Source organism: Aythya ferina, assembly GCF_964211825.1.
Source record: "Aythya ferina genome assembly, contig: HAP1_SCAFFOLD_96, whole genome shotgun sequence".
NCBI classification, from domain to species: Eukaryota; Metazoa; Chordata; class Aves; order Anseriformes; family Anatidae; genus Aythya; species Aythya ferina.
The window spans coordinates 123306-139823 of NW_028181422.1; the positions used below are offsets into that span (position 1 = coordinate 123306).

Here is a 16518-nt window from a genome sequence, read left to right on the forward strand (position 1 = left end):
AGTAAACTGGAGCTGTAACTAACACAAGCAGAAGCAAGGCTTCTGTGTTTTCAGCTGAATAAAGTTCCAACAAAATCATCCTCTGGGATTTGAAGCTTACTTCACATGACATGCCAACGACTCTTTTCCCTCCATTGTAAAGCGGATCCCTGCTGTTAGTTGCTCTAGAAGCAAAGGAATCATCGGTTTGGTTACCAAATAGCCGCTTCTGCAAACGAGAAGTGTTGTGCTCTCTCTTCCCTTTGAATGACTCCACACTTCTCATCAGCTACTGGATTGCTGACCTAGAATCAGAGAACATCCCAAGGTGGAAAGGACTCCCAATAATCACCAAGTCCAACTCGTGGCTCCACACAGGACCACCCCAAAGTGAGACCCGATGTCTGAGAGCATTGTTCAACACTTGTTGACCTCCGTCAGGCTCGGTGCCATGAGCAGTGCCCTGGGCAGCTGTCTCAGTAGCCAGCCACCCCCTCAGCGCAGCACCTGAGGCGCACGGGGCTCGGCGGGGCGGCCCGGGAGGGGAGGACGGCGGGGCGAAGTGGCAGCTCCCTCAGAGCCGTCTCCCCGCCGCCTCGGCCGCATGTCGTGGCTTTTTCGTGTCGGGGCTTTTTCATGTCGTGCCCTCGGTCTCTCGCCGTGGGTGAGATGCTGCTCCCCAGCGCGGACCCCTTGCGCGCGGGGCCTGCCCGCGGCGGCGGCGGGAGGGAAACCCCAACCCCAAAGCCCTCCCGGCAGGGAGAGCTCGGGGTGAGGGCCGATCCGGCACCGACAGTAAACACACGCCGGAGGAAACGCTCTGGTTTTAGCCATGAGCAGCGCGGCCAGGTTCAAAAGGCGTCACGCTGGAGCTCCGAGTTCGGCGGCGTTCCGAGGCCGTTGTGGCGGTTGTGGAGACGGCCCCAGCTGAGGTGGCTGCTGCTGTCGCTGCTGTCCCCTCTGTCCCTGCTGTTGCCGCTGTTGCCGCTGTTCCCGGACCTTGGAGACCCCCGGCGGCTCCCTGTGCCAGGCCCTGTGGCCCCGGGGAGCTGCCCGCCGCCTCGTTGGCCAGCCCGGCAGCAATCCTGCCAGCACAGAATAGCCCACTGCGTTTCAGGGTAAAGTGACGATTAATTTCTATTTCCTGGCCTGGGTGCTGCTTTCTTCTTTAAGGAAGCTTCAAGGTTAAAGGTTCAACTCAGTTATGTCAGGGTTCAACTCCGTTTCGTGAAGGGGCTCTTGTACGAAAGCTTAAGCTGGGATTGACTCTCTGCTAAGCGGAGGCCAAACGTGGACCTACTGAGAAGCAGGTCCTAAGTGATAACATTTTCTAAAGAGACTGCTAAACACATCTGAAGAGTGCTGCTGCAGAACTCTGAATGGGGGGATAGCAACTGTCTTAAGTGATCTGGAATCTTGAATTTACTTTTCAATGGACAAGAGGTGTGTCTCTCAAGGCAAACAAAGAGAGGAGTAACACCCTCTCTTGTCACTCATGTCAACATAAATTTATGCTCAGAGCGTAGGTGTAGGAACAGCATCGGTATGTATATGGAACATCGGGAGAGGAAGCTCTATCGGTATTTACAGTTTTTCTACTACCTTGCCAGAGAGACGTCATCTCCAAATGAGAAATGGATGTATTTTGAAACAGTGGTGGTGGATCGGATTTCTTCTTTCTAGTGTTAATATTTGCTCTTGAATCGTACTTAATACCTGGTAACACCTCAATCAGTTGTCAAAAATAAACTTAAAAATGTGTAAGGCTTATCTCATTGGTCAGTATAAAGATCAAGGTCTTCCCTTCCCTTCCCTTCCCTTCCCTTTTTTTCTTTTTTCCTTTCCTTTCCTTTCCTTTCCTTTCCTTTCCTTTCCTTTCCTTTCCTTTCCTTTCCTTTCCTTTCCTTTCCTTTCCCCCCAGTATTGTTTTTCTGTTCTCCTTCTCACTGCAGTCTTGATTTTGTTTCTTGTCCCTTAAGTATGTTTCCAATGTGTTGCTGAAACATTTTCCCTTTCAATCCTACAAAAGGAGCTGTCACTGGTGAAGATCGGAGCTTATCCCTGAGCCCAGGAGCTGTCACCTTAGTCTTCCAATCGGACAAGGACGACTTCATTTCTCATGTAAATGCATTTGTCAGGTTTGCGTATTGTTTTTTCAGGAATGGAAAGTGTGTATAGAATGGATTTAAAATCAATTTTAAATGTAAAACGTCAGGGCAAAAAAGTTCTAATTACAACCTCTGCGCACAATTTGCCAGCTGTGGGACTAGGAGTTTTCTTATTTACTGTGTTTTGTTTAACGTGTCTGAAGTTTAATGGATAGCAATCAAGGCGTGCTAGAAATCTGAAAGCACTTTATGCTTTGTTCTCTCCGTCATTTTGGTATAACAAACTAGCTTATGTTTTAAACCCTCCATGAGGTTAGTGGTTTCCCTAAAGGTAACAAGTCCCTGTGTGCTACAGTAAGACAGTAACAAAACATGAAGTATAGAAGTTCATCCTGTCATTATTCAGCTTCTGCCTATGGACACACAACTACGCTTATTTAAAGCGGTATCACCTTGAAACCTAATCAGCATTTTAAAAAGGACTTTGTAGCAGTTATTGGCTTTTGTCCTGGAGGGCTGAGGTTTGTTTTGTTTTGTTTTACATTCAGCATTTCCGTTTCTAGCTTACATTCCCCTGTTGTTTTGCATGAGGAAAGCGTGCAACTTTAGAAAGGAGAACGGAAAGAGCTGCTTTTTAGTCTAACTTTTCAGTTTGTCGTAGGAGTTTTAAATGTGGTAGGAGTAAAACACCAGAAGTACTGCTGCCAAAGTTATATTCAAACTCGTCTTTCTTGGAGAAGCAGAAGAAACCAGGGAGAAATAAATTTGCAAACATGCTCTTCATGCTCTCCTTTCCCAAGATTTCTCTGAGATATAGCCCATCCTCTGTGGGTTTTGAGGTATATGGTTCCCAGGAGTGAAAAGGAGGGCCAAACATCTCTCCTCATGGATCTCAACGTGCCAGGGCTTTAGTGTACTGCCACTTACGGCTCCGCTTTTTCACCTGGAAAAAGCGACCGCATGATGTAGACTGAGGAGCCCTCACAGATTAACTTGCTATCACCAAGTGACGCCCATGAAAGGTGTATTTAAAAGCTAGGCTCATTCTAGAATCACAACAAACCCCTCATGACTGGTGCAGTAGACAGTGAGGTAGAGGGCGAGCCCTGGAAAGACAGAAGAAAAGTAGCAGTGAGTTCTGGGTACCTTTGTGCAGACGAAACAGAAAAACGCAGGCAGTGAAGTAATAGTGTTCCGTTACTAATGCCAGCAATAGATAATTGCAACAATTATCTATTAGATCATAGGTACTAATTAACAGATAATTGCGCAACTCCGGAAATCAATAAATAACTGATTCCCCTCAGAGAATGTCTTCTACATTTTTATATTAAAAAGACTCCAGAGTTGTAATGGATTAAAATCCTACGGAAGGGAAAGAAATGGCATCAGCCACTAGTTCTGCAGAAGCGAAAAGTAATACTGATAGAGTTTAGATGGAAATTTTCACTTTGTGTGTTTAGTTTGGGGATTCTTTTTAAATCATTCATACCAGCGATTTAGTTCTTAAGGCTGTTTCTTTGAGATTAAGTGACAGGACTTCTGTTACTCTTTTCTTCTTGGAATGCTTCTTGATATTCTTACGTCAGCCAGAACTTCTGTCTCTGTTGCAGATGTGAACAATGACCGTAGCTAAGAAGCCCAAATCTTCAAAGCCTAAAAAGCCCTCTTCAAGGCGGTCTGGCAAATCCAAGAAACCAAGTACTAAAATACTGATGTCACGCACCGCCAACTGGGGCCGGATAGTGCCTGCAGAAGATTCAAGCCAAGTCTCTGTGGCCCAAGGACGTGGAGGTGCTATTTACTGTAGATCATCTGAAAAATCTAAGGCTTTTGCCCCAAGAGATCTAAGTAAGTGTGCGTTCTATCCTGCCTCCATTGTCTTCAAAGCAAAAGTAGAAAATGCAGTTCTTACTTGTTGCACTGCTAGAGAAGGGGACTACTGTGAAGAAAGACTTCAAAAGCGAATCCCCTAAGGCAACTGAAGTGACTGATGTTACAGAAATTAATTTTGATATATTTACAGTCAACAGAGAAATACGGGGAGCTTTTTGTAATGCACAGATTCCTCCATGTCTTTTCTGTTTTGCAGAGAAAAGTGTTTGATTGTTGCTATTCACAGCTTCCATTTTTCACAGGTTTTTTGAAGGATAACATTGCTCAGGAAAAAATCTGGTATCTGTAGGGGTACCGTCATTCCTAGTTCCTAGTTTTTACGTTTTTACCGTACAATTTCAAGTCTAAGTTTGTGGTTTAAGTTATAATAAGGAAAAAAACAGTAGTTGAGTTAATCAGGTTAAAGATTATAGATGGAGAGGAACTTGGCATTAGGTGCTACAAACAGAATGGCAGTTAGCCTTGCCTTAGAAGAATTAAAATGCTTGACTAAAATTGTTTTTTTTTTTTTTTTTTTTTTTTTTTTCCCCAAAACATTGTGTTGACCAGCCAATTTGAATTTGGTGGTATTAAAGCTGTCTGCAATAAGTTTTTCTGGTTTGGATTGTAGCTAGCTCCTCTAGGTGCTCCTGCAGAATAGTATTTTTTTAAATACCTTTCTTCGAAACAAACAAACAAGATCTCTTTTTAAATTTAACTTTCTTGCAGTCGTTAATGATGGAATTGCTCCGCCACAGAGCATTCTTTTTCCACCTGAGAAGATTTGTATGGATTGGCGAGAAACACAAAGTGTTGGAGTTGGCCTGTACAATCTTGGCAACACATGTTTTCTTAATGCTACTCTACAGTGTTTGACCTACACACCCCCACTTGCCAATTACATGCTTTCTCTTGAGCACAGCCAGTCATGTGAGTACTTTCTAACAGTATTTTGAATCTGTTGGATAGCTCTGAAGGTGAAAGAACAGCAGTGATTCTGTGAGATAAGCTTATTTGCCTGATTTTACCTGTAGCAGCTGGCTTTGAGCACTGTATTAGCAGTGGGCTCCGAATAGCATATGGAGTGCAATTAATGCACCATGTTTTATTTATTTATTTAGTTATTTGTTTGTTTGTTTGTTTGTTTATTAAAGGATCATTTATTGCTTCATGGGAATAATGAAGTGCATTGGACAGTAATGCATTTGGTAGTAATTTTAGAGAGTAATACATTTTGCAGCCTGTGGAGTTCACATTCCTGTCAGCCTTTACAACTGCGACTTTGCAGTAGTCTTTTAGATTTCTCATCACAAAATGCATTTGAATACAGGCTTAGTGGATATTTTTCTTCTGTCAAGTTGTGTGAAATGAAATGTTACAAGACTGTTGGGACATTGGCATCTTGGGAGAATAGAATGTAGCAAGGAGAGTGGATATTGTATCTATAGTTTAAATTGTACTTAGATGTTTGTAGGTATGGATATTTCGCTGGACTGGGATGCTTTGTTCTTTCACTCTTCAGGTCGTGAACAAGATTTTTGCATGATGTGCACGATGGAGACTCACATTAACCAGGCCCTGCGTTGCACTGTTGATGCCATCGAGCCTACGCATGTTATCAGTAATCTCAGTCGTAAGTGGCTTCAGATGTGTTTCTTTTCGATAGCTTGTAATCTTCAAATAATTATTTGATGTGTCTAAGTGGTTTTAACACTCCAATGAAGAGAGATTTTAGAAATACAAGAATGATTTCATTTTTAAATGAGGTCAATACTATCATCTTCTTATTTAGGAATAGGACAACATTTCCGTTTTGGCAGTCAAGAAGACGCACACGAGTTCTTGCGCTATACTGTTGATGCTATGCAGGAAGCGTGCTTGAACGGAAGCACCGAGTAAGCATAAACAAGTTCACTTTCATACATTCTCTAGCACCTTCTAGTCCTTTATTTACTCTCAGAAATGATCTCTAGCACCTTTTAGTGCCTTATTTACTATCAGCAACGCAAGTCTACATCATCCTTGGTTTTCATCAAACTCTTTGAAGAGTTAACTCTGTGCCTTAAATCTTCTGAGGTCTGATTATAATTTATTTCCAGATTGGACAGATCTTCTCAAGCTACCACCATCATTCATCAAATATTTGGAGGATTTCTAAGATCGAGAGGTACTTGAAAAAATATTCCTGTCCTTAGAACTGATCTGTGTCTTTTGTCGGTAGTAAAGCAGTCTGTAGTTTGTCTAAAGTAGTATCTGTCAACAACTTGAATTTGGACAGTTAGTCTCCTTCACATAATGTTAAGCATTTATATTTTGTTTCCAGTGAAGTGCTTGAATTGCAAAGCAGTTTCGGATACGTATGAGGCATTTCTTGATATCACTTTGGATATAAAGGTAAGATGTTTTCTAAAGATAATTCATGATGTTTAAGTACATGCATAACTTTCTAAATTAAACTTGTTTAACTTAAAAAACCAAACCACATATAATGTTAAAACGTAAGAGCTTGGTGGTGCTAAGGAAGTGGATTGGACTTTGTCCTTCCGTGGAACCCATGTAAATAGTCTCCACATTTGCATTGGGTTTAAGGGGAAAGAATTCTCTTTCTGCAAAAATTATAATGCTGTCCTACTTCTTTGTTGTTCTACCTCAATATGCATCTAATTGTTAGACTGATGAATTTGTCCCCAGTATTGATGACAAAGCACACTATAGATGCTGTCTAGGCTACTGGAAAAGTATTTGTTCCAAAGTCAAATGCCTTCCAGGTGAGGTCAATGCTGAGCATGTTCTTTCTGCCTCCTTCTTCACAGTGCTCCTAGTAGATCGCTTGAGTATGTTAGTAAGATTCTCTTATAAACTACTAGTATGTCTCTGGAATTTTGAATTACAGTGACTTTGCGCTCTTCTTTCTCGCTGCTCTAGGCGGTTTCGTCTGTTAGCAGAGCTCTGGAACTCTTTGTGAAACCTGAAGAGCTGGATGGAGAGAATTGCTATAAATGTAGCGAGTAAGATTTTGACGAATTAGGTCTTAATCCTAGACGTCAGTTTTCTATGTTGCATGACTCTGTTGGACTACCTCTAAACTTTGGATCTACTTACAAGTTTTGTGGAAGTTTATAAAAGACTTGGATTTTTGTTTCTTTGGAGGGGGGAAGTCTTGTTCATAGGCATTCCCTATGGGTTTGCAATTCTCTGGCTTGTATTTTGCCATCAGAATTCAAAAAGAGCTACTTTTGTTCTTTCTCTTTATTAGCTCTCGACAGTACTTTTCTTGATGTAAACTGCCCAGTTTCCATTGTTCTCTGGGCTAGTGGCTAATTTTCACTGCTTACACCGTAGGTCCTACCTTGGAGCGGGCAATGTGTCAAACTGAACTATTTTGTTTCAAAGGATGGCAGATGGGTTCAGTGTCTTTCCAGACAAGCTCAGTACATGAAGACTTCCTACTGTTAAATGTCTCCCTCCTGTAGAATGACCATGTGCTTCTGTTGTATTTTTGATGTTGATAGTGGACCTATGTTGGAGATTATTTGCAATTTCTAGCCCTGGGGACCAAGGCTCTCTCGTTCCGCTTTCAGTATTTGTATTTCCCTTGAAAGCTGAAAGAATGTATCCAGGATTGGAGTTCAAATAGCCACTTTTGTAGACCAAGAAATGGTACCTTGCCATCCAACCTGGTCATACCCTTTTGTGAGAGATTCCTGTTCCCGCTATGCTCTGAGTTGTTGGGAAAATTGACCTTCTTCTGTGTATTAACAAACCTGACACGCAGTGCATGGGTTTATGAAAAGAAAAAAGACCAACCTATTATGCAAGTAAATATCATTCAAATAGCATAGGCATGCGTGAGACATTAAAAGGAGTTTGTTTTGGGGGCTAAAAGAAGATGCCTTCAAACACTTATCTCTGCTTGTTTTTAAGGTGTAAAAAGATGGTTCCTGCATCCAAGAGATTTACCATACACCGTTCTTCCAAGGTTCTCACAATATCACTGAAAAGATTTGCAGATTTCACAGGTGGAAAGATCAACAAGGTATGTTTACCACTGTAATGCAACTATATCATTGTGTAATGGGACATCCCCCAAGGCTGAAAGTTGTTAATATTTTCAGACAATAATTGTAGACTAACGACTATGGCTTATTCTTTCTCTTAATATCAATAAAGTTCCCGCTTGACAAGAAGCATATGCTTTCCTCTGAGAAGGCTGATTCATCAGGAAACAGTTCTCTGCAACTTCTAGTCTTAACCGTTGTTTATGGGAAGACTTATTTGTAGTGAATCAAGAAATATATTCTAGAAATATATTCTAGAAATCAATTCTAGTCTGTGTTTTTTGGAAGTGTTTTTCTCTGGCTAGTCCACAAAGTACTCTGGGATAATTTTTCTATCTTCTTGATGTCTCTTTAGGAGGTGAAATATCCGGAGTATTTGGACCTGAGAGCCTACATGTCGCAGTCAATGGGAGAACCACTGCTCTATGCCTTATACGCGGTGCTGGTACATCACGGTGTCAGCTGTCACTCAGGACACTATATATGCTATGTAAAGGTAGAAGTCAACAGCATTTCTAACAGGGTAAAGGTTGTGCTGGCAAACCAATTAAAGCATGACTAGCAGCTACTGTTTCTAGGGAAAAAGATTTCATTATATTTTTATTTGACATGTGTGTATTTTGTTCCTACCCGTGATTTCAATTGGAAAACGTGCAATTCACCTAAAGAAATCGTTGTCTTTATTTGCAGGCTGGTAATGGACTTTGGTATCAGATGAATGATGCTAAAGTAGTGCGTACTGACATTAAAAGAGTTCTTGGTCAGCAAGCTTACATACTTTTTTATATCAGGTAATAACAAATCTTAAATTGTGTTCAGAAGAGATTTACTTTCCTGTTATTGATATTTTTCTGTTTTGCAAGTGTTTTTCTTGCTATCCCAGGAGAAGATTATTATTTGTCTAATTCAGTTCTGTCTAACCTGAAATTCTCTGTGTCGTTTATTATCTTTTGTTGCTTGGCCTTAAACTGCAGCACTCATGTAAATTGCTATCTATGTGTTATCTGTAGCTGGCTAATTTAGAGAAGGAGAGAAATGAAGGTCATCTGTGGTGTAAGAATGAATTATTGCTCTGCAAGTGATAGTCTTAGTAGGAAGACTGTTCTCTACTTTTCAGTTTGTAGTCTTGGCGAAGCCTTCTGTGGAGAAGGCTTCCATATCGTATGAGCTGTTCCTCTAAAATGATAGGATGGGATTTAATCCAAGAGTAGGCTGAAAGAAAAACTAAACTACGATCACTGCTCTTTTCTGAAGGCGCTATGATTTGACACTTGGAGAACGTGCGTTTTACTTGCCAGCACCATCTTATCCCTGTTCATTCCCTCCTGGTCAGCAGGGGGCTAATAGTAAGCAGGCTGGATTTCTGGGACCACGACTTCTTCCTCATATGATTAAGGTAATTCAGGGAAGCGGGAGGGCAGATAACGGCACCAAACTGCTAGTGGGTTTGGGGTTTGGTGTGGGGTTTTTTGTTTGGTTTTCGGCATCTTAGTTTTGTTTTCCTTCCCACGCTGCAGCTTTCTTCACAGCCCTCATGCTACAGCCAGAGTCATTCAAACAGTGGTTACTGCTAAATTGTGCAGCCATGCGACTCCATTACTTTATACCTCCAAGACAGCTTTCTAAAGCACAGAGAGCTACGCTCTTTGACTATTTAAGCAGAGTGTACTAATCCTCAAATCATTTAAAAGAGGACTTGTTTTTCCTATCCTCGTCACTTTAGCTAAGACAGGGAAAACTAAATGTCTTATTCCTGAGCACCAGAACGATTACTTCAGGCTTTTCAGGGTATGTTTAAAGGGGAAAATAAATATATTTGGGAATAGCAGCAGGTAATGTTAAGTTGCTTGGCTGGTTTTCAAAGATGATGTTAATTTGATACCAATCTGCAGTAAACCAAAAGCAGGAATTGAATACGCTTATTGGACTTGCATTTATCCTTAAAGGGCAGTGTGTTTTTCTTTTTAGGTGTTAAGACCATTTGTAGAAACACTCAGTAGGAGAGTTTTGTGTTTCAAAATGTTACATGCAGTGTTTGCGTTAATCCATCTTGCAATTTCTTCTTTTTAAATACAGAATTCAAGCCGTTTAAATGGAAATGGATCCATAAAAGAGGACACAAAGACCACTGGTGTCACCCTAAAAAGGCCATCTTCAGCACCACCAATGGCCTGTGTTCAAAACCAGGCGATTACCAGGCCTTCAATGACTGATACGTCAAGAAAACAGAAGATCACCATCAGTATTCACAATAAATTGCCTGCTCGTCAGATTGTGTCACAGCCTGACTGTCTTAGCAGTGCTGTGGAGGATGAAGATCTCTACCAGGCTGTTCCTTCATCCACAATTACAAATTCGGTAATGCAAATGAAGCAAATGCAAACAAACAAAAAAGTTTCTGATGAAATTTTTGTGGAGCCAACAGTGAATGAAAATCCTAAACTCAGCTCTGATAACACAGTCCCTTATGGTGCAGAATCTTCAGGAAAGTCTGAGGAGGAGTCAAAGGGCTTATTTCAAAGGAATTTGAAATGCAATGTCCTCTAATGGAATTTTGGTTGGAAAGGTAGTCCGTACATTGCAGCATTCCAATTCTTCCTGTCAGAATGCTGACAAAGGAAGATCCCAGCATGAGCTGCCAAAAACAGATTCACTAAATGGTGCTATTAGGTTAGTTACTGAATCTAAAGAAAACGGACTGAAACTTGATGATTCCACTTGCCGAGTTGAACCTGTTAAACCTTCTGAGATGTTCTTTTCTAAAACAAATGGATCGCTTGAAACATAGATTTGCTCCATCGAGAATTTCTCACCTACGATGTATTCGGGAGTGTTTATTGTGTTCCTAATTCAGGTGAAATACTGAGAAAACACAGCACACATGTGATCGTAAGACTTTGTGGTATTATCCCCTTAGAATTTGCAGACCTGAGCTTACATTAGAACTTGTCAACTTAAGCTCAGCTGAGATAAAAATTCCTAAGTTTCCTAAAGTAGATTTTGGGGGGTGAGTTGGGGTTATCTTTGAAGTGTAGATAATGCATACAACTCACAGCGGTCTTGCTTACCATTTAATGGAGACATTCTGACAAGACTAGTCCTCAGTACTACTACAAATAGTATTTTTTTGTCTGCTGACTTGTGCGTTTTAATTGCAGATGCCTGGAGCTATGCCTTCAGTCAATCGAGAAGTCATCACGGAGTCCTTCAGAGCCAGCCAGCTGAACAGCTTGTCAGAGGAAATGAGGTAAAATGAGCACAGTCTGATTAAGACAAGACTTTATGGAAGTTCGTTACAGTTTTATCTGTCTACTAATAGTATTTAATGGAAGGATTTAAATTAGTACAATTCCATACTGTGTGTCCAGTGTCACGAACAGAACTAATGATCAGCACTGAGCATATCACTCTGATGCAGGTTGGTGCCTCAAGGAGAACTTGTGTTCCTTTATAGAATGTTTTTCCATTTTTCTCCACTGTCTGGAGAAACACTGGCTGTTCCCCGCTCGCCCCTATGCCTTTTTTCTCAGAGCAGCAGGTGGAAGGAGACAGATGCGTTTGCTTTTTTAGTGCAATGGCTTCAGAAGCAAGAGGGGAAAAAGCACTTTCTCTGGGAGCTGAAGAAGGTGTCCTAATCACAGGAGAGGTTTCTAAATGGCATATCTTTGCGAGCGTTCCTGTAGTCCGGAGGTTTTTGTTTGTTTGTTTGCCTTTGGAAGGTTTTACTCTTAATATTCATGTCCTTCAGCAGAAGTGAGAAATGGGTTTTTATTTTATGCAGTGTTGCGGAACCTCCGAAATCTCCTGGGAATGATGAATACCTCACCCAGTACCAATGTGATGACCGTGGAGACAAGGAGAAAGCAAGAAGATCAAAAGAACGTGACCTCATTTCAAAAGAAACCGTTTTGTCCGGCAAAGAGTCTTGTGAGCCTGGTGAGAAATTGCGGCAAACTTCCTCTCTCAAGTCTGACACTGAATGTAGCTCTAACAATCTTTCTTCCTTAGCTATTGCAGATAGACGCCAAGATACAAAGGACAAGACTAAAACCACTGAGAAAGAGCATTACCGAAGCAAGAGGGAACATGCTCCTAGTGAAGAGAAGGAGAGTCAAAAAGCAGGTCCTTCCAGCAAGAGGAGGTGTTCTCAGAGCGTGGAATTTGTTGAGCAAAAGAGTCACAAGCAGGAGTACTGGGAGGGAAGCAGGTACAGATCTTTCCCTCGTGAAAGAAACAGCCCTGAGAATGGCAGAAGAGCAGTCAAATATTCAAAGTACAGATCTGGCAGCGGAGGAAGATCAGAACAAGGTAGCAATAGGTACTACCGATCCAAAGGGGAAAGAAGTTGGAGCAGAGAAAGATACTATCGAGACGAAGCACGGAGATGGGAAAGATGTGGCTATTACAAGGATTACTATTCACCTCATGCGACAGGAGACAGTAGAGAGAGAAAGTTCTCTCACGGCGATTCAGCCTTTGACAGATTGACTGCAACTTACTACAGCAGGTCACATAAGCATTATCATTACAAAAGCGGATGGCCTCACGGTTCCCTCTTGAGAGAGGAAGATGTACGTCGCTTTAGCACACCCCGAGCAGACTTGCATCGTTGCTCGGTACCTCAGCAACATTCCAGAAGACATTCTCGTGAAAGACATGCGCTTCCACCTGTGTCAGCTCATTTGGAGAACTGTCGCCAGAAAAATGAAACAGAAGGAAACAGAAAAAGAAAATATACCCGTGCAGAAGGTAGTGAAAGTGAAATAGAAAGGAAAGACAGAAAGATAGAAAAGGAGCTTGTAGGTGGTGAAAAAAATGCAAAAATATCACAAGTTCTGGAAGAAACAGAAGTCTAAGGATAAAGATGGAGAGAAGGATTCCAAGTAAGCAAGGATTCCAGCATACTCCGCATTTTTTATCCTAATTCTTTTCTGGGTGCTTCTCATGTCTTCCTTTTATTTTATTTTTTTTTTTTTTTTTCTGGTAGTTTCTAAGTTATTTAGATAGCATCAGCTGGCTGGGGATCATGTTGTTAGGTTGATCAGTGAAGACAGGAAAGCTCTTGCTGAATTGTGTCAGAGCACTAGCTTTGGACCACATAGTTCGAATCACATCCGTACACCATTCCAGATTAGGTTAAAAGATTTTTTCTGCTTGCACGTATTCCAGAGCTAGCCGTTGTTAATGATCTGTGTACAAACCAGGACCTATGGTCCTTCAATCTGACGGCTTAAGTTTGCTGCATCTAAAGTAAGTTGCGTGTGCACAAAGCACCACAAAATAGCTGACATGCTGCAAATCATCACCTGTGGTAAAATAAATCAAGTTTCATATAGGCAACAAGTGCCACATCTTTTTTTCCCTTTTTAACTTGCATGTTTCTTTCAGACTTCATGATTTGTGTTTCTGTGCGCTCCACTTTGACAATGCCAATCGCAAGCGTAAGAAAAAGAAGAAAAAGGAGAAGAAAAAGAAGAAAAAGGAGAAACACCAGGAAAGCGAAAGGCTCCTTGGAACACTTAGATCCTCGTTTCCAGAAGATAACGCGGGAGAAGAAGGAAGAATCCCATCCTCCAGATGGCTCTTCATGTCAGTAATGCAGAAGTGAGAGCAGTAAACAACCTTACAAGGAAGGGAAGACTTCCAGTGCAGGCGAAAGCAAGAAATACTGCTCCATCGCATCCAACGACTATACTAAAGGTAAGCGGCTGCAGCGTGTGTGAGGAATTCCTTTTATATTAATCTCGAGATTATTTCAAACAGTCTTGAAGTGCTTGATGACTTAACAGTCTGCAGACTTATTATCAAATCAAAAAAAAACCCCACTTGGTAGACTATTTTTTTCCCAGTTTTGAATGACCACTAGGAAAGAAGGCCTGAAATAAAGAGGTTAAAGGCAAATGGTTTTCATTTGGTTTGATGATGAAGTGGCAAACAAGAGGAAGAGTTGCAAGCTCCCTTCTTAAATTCAGTCCAGCCAAGTAGGAAAAGTAAATGTGGACAGCTGTATCTTGGCAAAGAAGATAGTAGGGAGCAAGGAGGTTTAGCAGTCAAGATGGAAGGTGATGCCATGAGGCTTAGAGGCTAGTAATGTTCTAATGAATCACAGCCTTCCTAAAAAAAACCTGCCTGAACAATTCACGTGAATTACATACTACCTTCAGCTATTTCAGCTTCTTGCTGTACAGCTGAATGCCTTTCACGTAATGTTTGGAGAAGTAAAATCTCGGAAGAGGTTTTCATATCTTTTGCCCAGTTTGGATGATGAAGTAAATTGCCAGAGTCAGTAGATTCTGGCACTGACAAGTTTCTTCAAGCTTAAGAGCGAGTGCAATTGTTTCCAAGCATTTTTCTTTTCTGAGAGAGGGAGCACCAGAAGTTGTCATCTTAAAATATGACATGGAGGGGAGGCTGGTTGTTCACACATTCTTGCCAACATTCATGCAATCTGTCCCATTATCAAGAACAAAATTAGGGACTGAACGGAGGTCTTTCAAATTCCAGTGTTGCAAAAATGGACTTTTTACGATACTAATGTCAAAAGAATCCTGATTGTACTAGACTGGAAGTATCTCTTCTAGCTGAAAAATCAGGAAGAGCACAGAAGAAAATGCCTCTGCTCTACTGCTCTTCGGGCTTCAGTGAATTCTCTGGCCAGCAGATGGCGAACTCGTTCTCTCTAAACCAGTCCAAAGTAGAGGAAGAAAGTCAACGTCTTGCATGCATTACACAAGTGCGGGGCATGGGGATCCCTGGGCTATATACGTGAAAGAGATGTTCGTTGATAAATACAGCAGTACCCGCCCCACTTGGATACACTGCTTGCAAGGTAAGCAGGATAGGAGGGCTGTGCAAAGCAATTCTGTTAAATTGAGGAATTCAAGTATTTCGTCAAGCCTGAAGATACTAATTAGTTTCCTTTTGGGGAAGGTCAGTCTTTCAAAGCAAAGAAAAAATGTCTCTTAAGCAGGATTTTCTGAATGGTGGAATCTAATCTGAAAAAAGACCACTTCCACACGTTAATTATTTGCTAGTTTATTATTTTTAATTTTCTACTGTATTGAACCTCTCAAAGAAGCTAGGGACAGACTAGGAACAACGGAGGACTTGTTAGAGTGCCTTTTCAACCAGAATCATGTTCCTTTGAATAAATGAACAAGGATAGCTAGTGACAATTTGTGATTTAAGGAAATTGCAGATACGTGAGAGAAAGAGCAGCATTAAAGCAGTTAAATTCCTGCATTCCTAAGTGCTCTCTCTAGCAAGTTAGTGAACGCTTCTGTTCTGTGGCTAGGATTTGGTCAGCTTTGATCACTAGTAAACCAAGGATGCCGTCCAGTCAAACCATCATATGACTGTAACTTACCTAAGGTCAACCGTTTGCTATCAAAGCAGGTAGCTTGGTCCTAATATTCTGTACAGCTCACCAATTTTAGCATAGAATTCAAATGTAGTCCGTTTAATGGGAGGACTTTGGAAGCCACCTTCTCCAGTCAGTTCAGATGTCGGTGAGGGGCTGGTGAGCCGCTGGGACGGAACCCCCGTTGCCCGGGTTCCCCAAGCAACTGCCCCACTCTCCAGCCACCATGGCAGGTCCAGCAGCCGGCTCCCGCTCCTCCCGGGGCTGCGGCCCTGCTGGCGAGCCCAGCGCCCCAGAGCTCAGCCCAGCGGCCTTTTTCCCACAGAGGGTTTCCCCAGACGGCTTCCGCGGCTTGCGCAGACGCAAAACTCCCCCTTCGTCGTCCCAGCCGTGCCGCCAACGGTGGCTGCCTGGCTGCTGCCCTCCCTCCCCGGAGCGACGGCGCTGCCCTTGCAGCCCCCGCAGGTACCCACCCTCCCCTCCGCGCTGCCCCAGGCCACCGTCTGGCACGTGGTGCCGGGGGTCCAGGGGCAGGTGCTGCAGCTCCCCGCCAGGGTGCAGCTGCCACCTGGGGGGCACCTCCCAGCCCAGGGGCACCACCTGCAGCTTGGGCAGCTCCCCGCCGGGGGGCAGCTCCCTGCTGTGGGGCAGCTCCCCGCCGGGGGGCACCAGCTGCAGCTGGTGCAGCTCCCCGCTGTGGGGCAAAACCTGCAGCTGGTGCAGCTCCCCGCTGTGGAGCAAAACCTGCAGCTGGTGCAGCTCCCAACCATGGGGCACCAGCTGCAGCTGGTGCAGCTCCCCGCCGGGGGGCAGCTCCCCCACACCGCTCCTCCCTGTGCCCCCTGTGTCCATCAGTGGGGACAGCCCATGGTGACGGGGACACTGGTACCCCACCATGCGCTGGGGCTGGGGCCCAGGGCCGTGCTCCATGGGGAGCTCCTGCACCCCGCAGGCACCTGCCTGTTGCAGGCCCCCGCCCAGCGCAACCCCCCGCCACCCCTCGTCCCGGGGCCTCCGCTGCGGGGGCAGGCGCTCCCCACGCCCCGCACCCTGAGCAGCAGCCGGGGGCAGCTGCCGGAGCCCTGCTTGCACGCCGTGGGGCTCAGCGAGGACCAGGGGCCCCCGCTGCCCGGCCCCA

The 16518-nt window shown here is 43.4% G+C and overlaps 1 protein-coding gene and 1 long non-coding RNA gene across 2 annotated transcripts; both read left to right on the forward strand.

Moving 5' to 3' along the window:
• Positions 1–2008: 2008 nt before the first annotated feature.
• Positions 2009–11271, forward strand: LOC311428583 (ubiquitin carboxyl-terminal hydrolase 42-like; the record flags this gene model as incomplete). The annotated part of the gene is made up of 14 exons (XM_084539965.1): positions 2009–2100; positions 3701–3938; positions 4692–4892; positions 5485–5595; positions 5755–5857; positions 6062–6129; positions 6286–6356; positions 6888–6970; positions 7887–7998; positions 8376–8516; positions 8711–8811; positions 9275–9416; positions 10097–10378; positions 11179–11271. Exons 2-14 carry the CDS (start codon positions 3710–3712, stop codon positions 11269–11271), a joined length of 1737 nt encoding a protein of 578 aa, XP_084396091.1. The 5' UTR covers positions 2009–2100; positions 3701–3709.
• Positions 11272–12083: 812 nt separating this feature from the next.
• Positions 12084–15804, forward strand: LOC311428591. The gene is made up of 4 exons (XR_014687779.1): positions 12084–12903; positions 13409–13720; positions 14387–14849; positions 15706–15804. It is a non-coding gene; the product is annotated as an uncharacterized lncRNA (long non-coding RNA).
• The last annotated feature ends 714 nt before the right edge of the window (positions 15805–16518 follow it).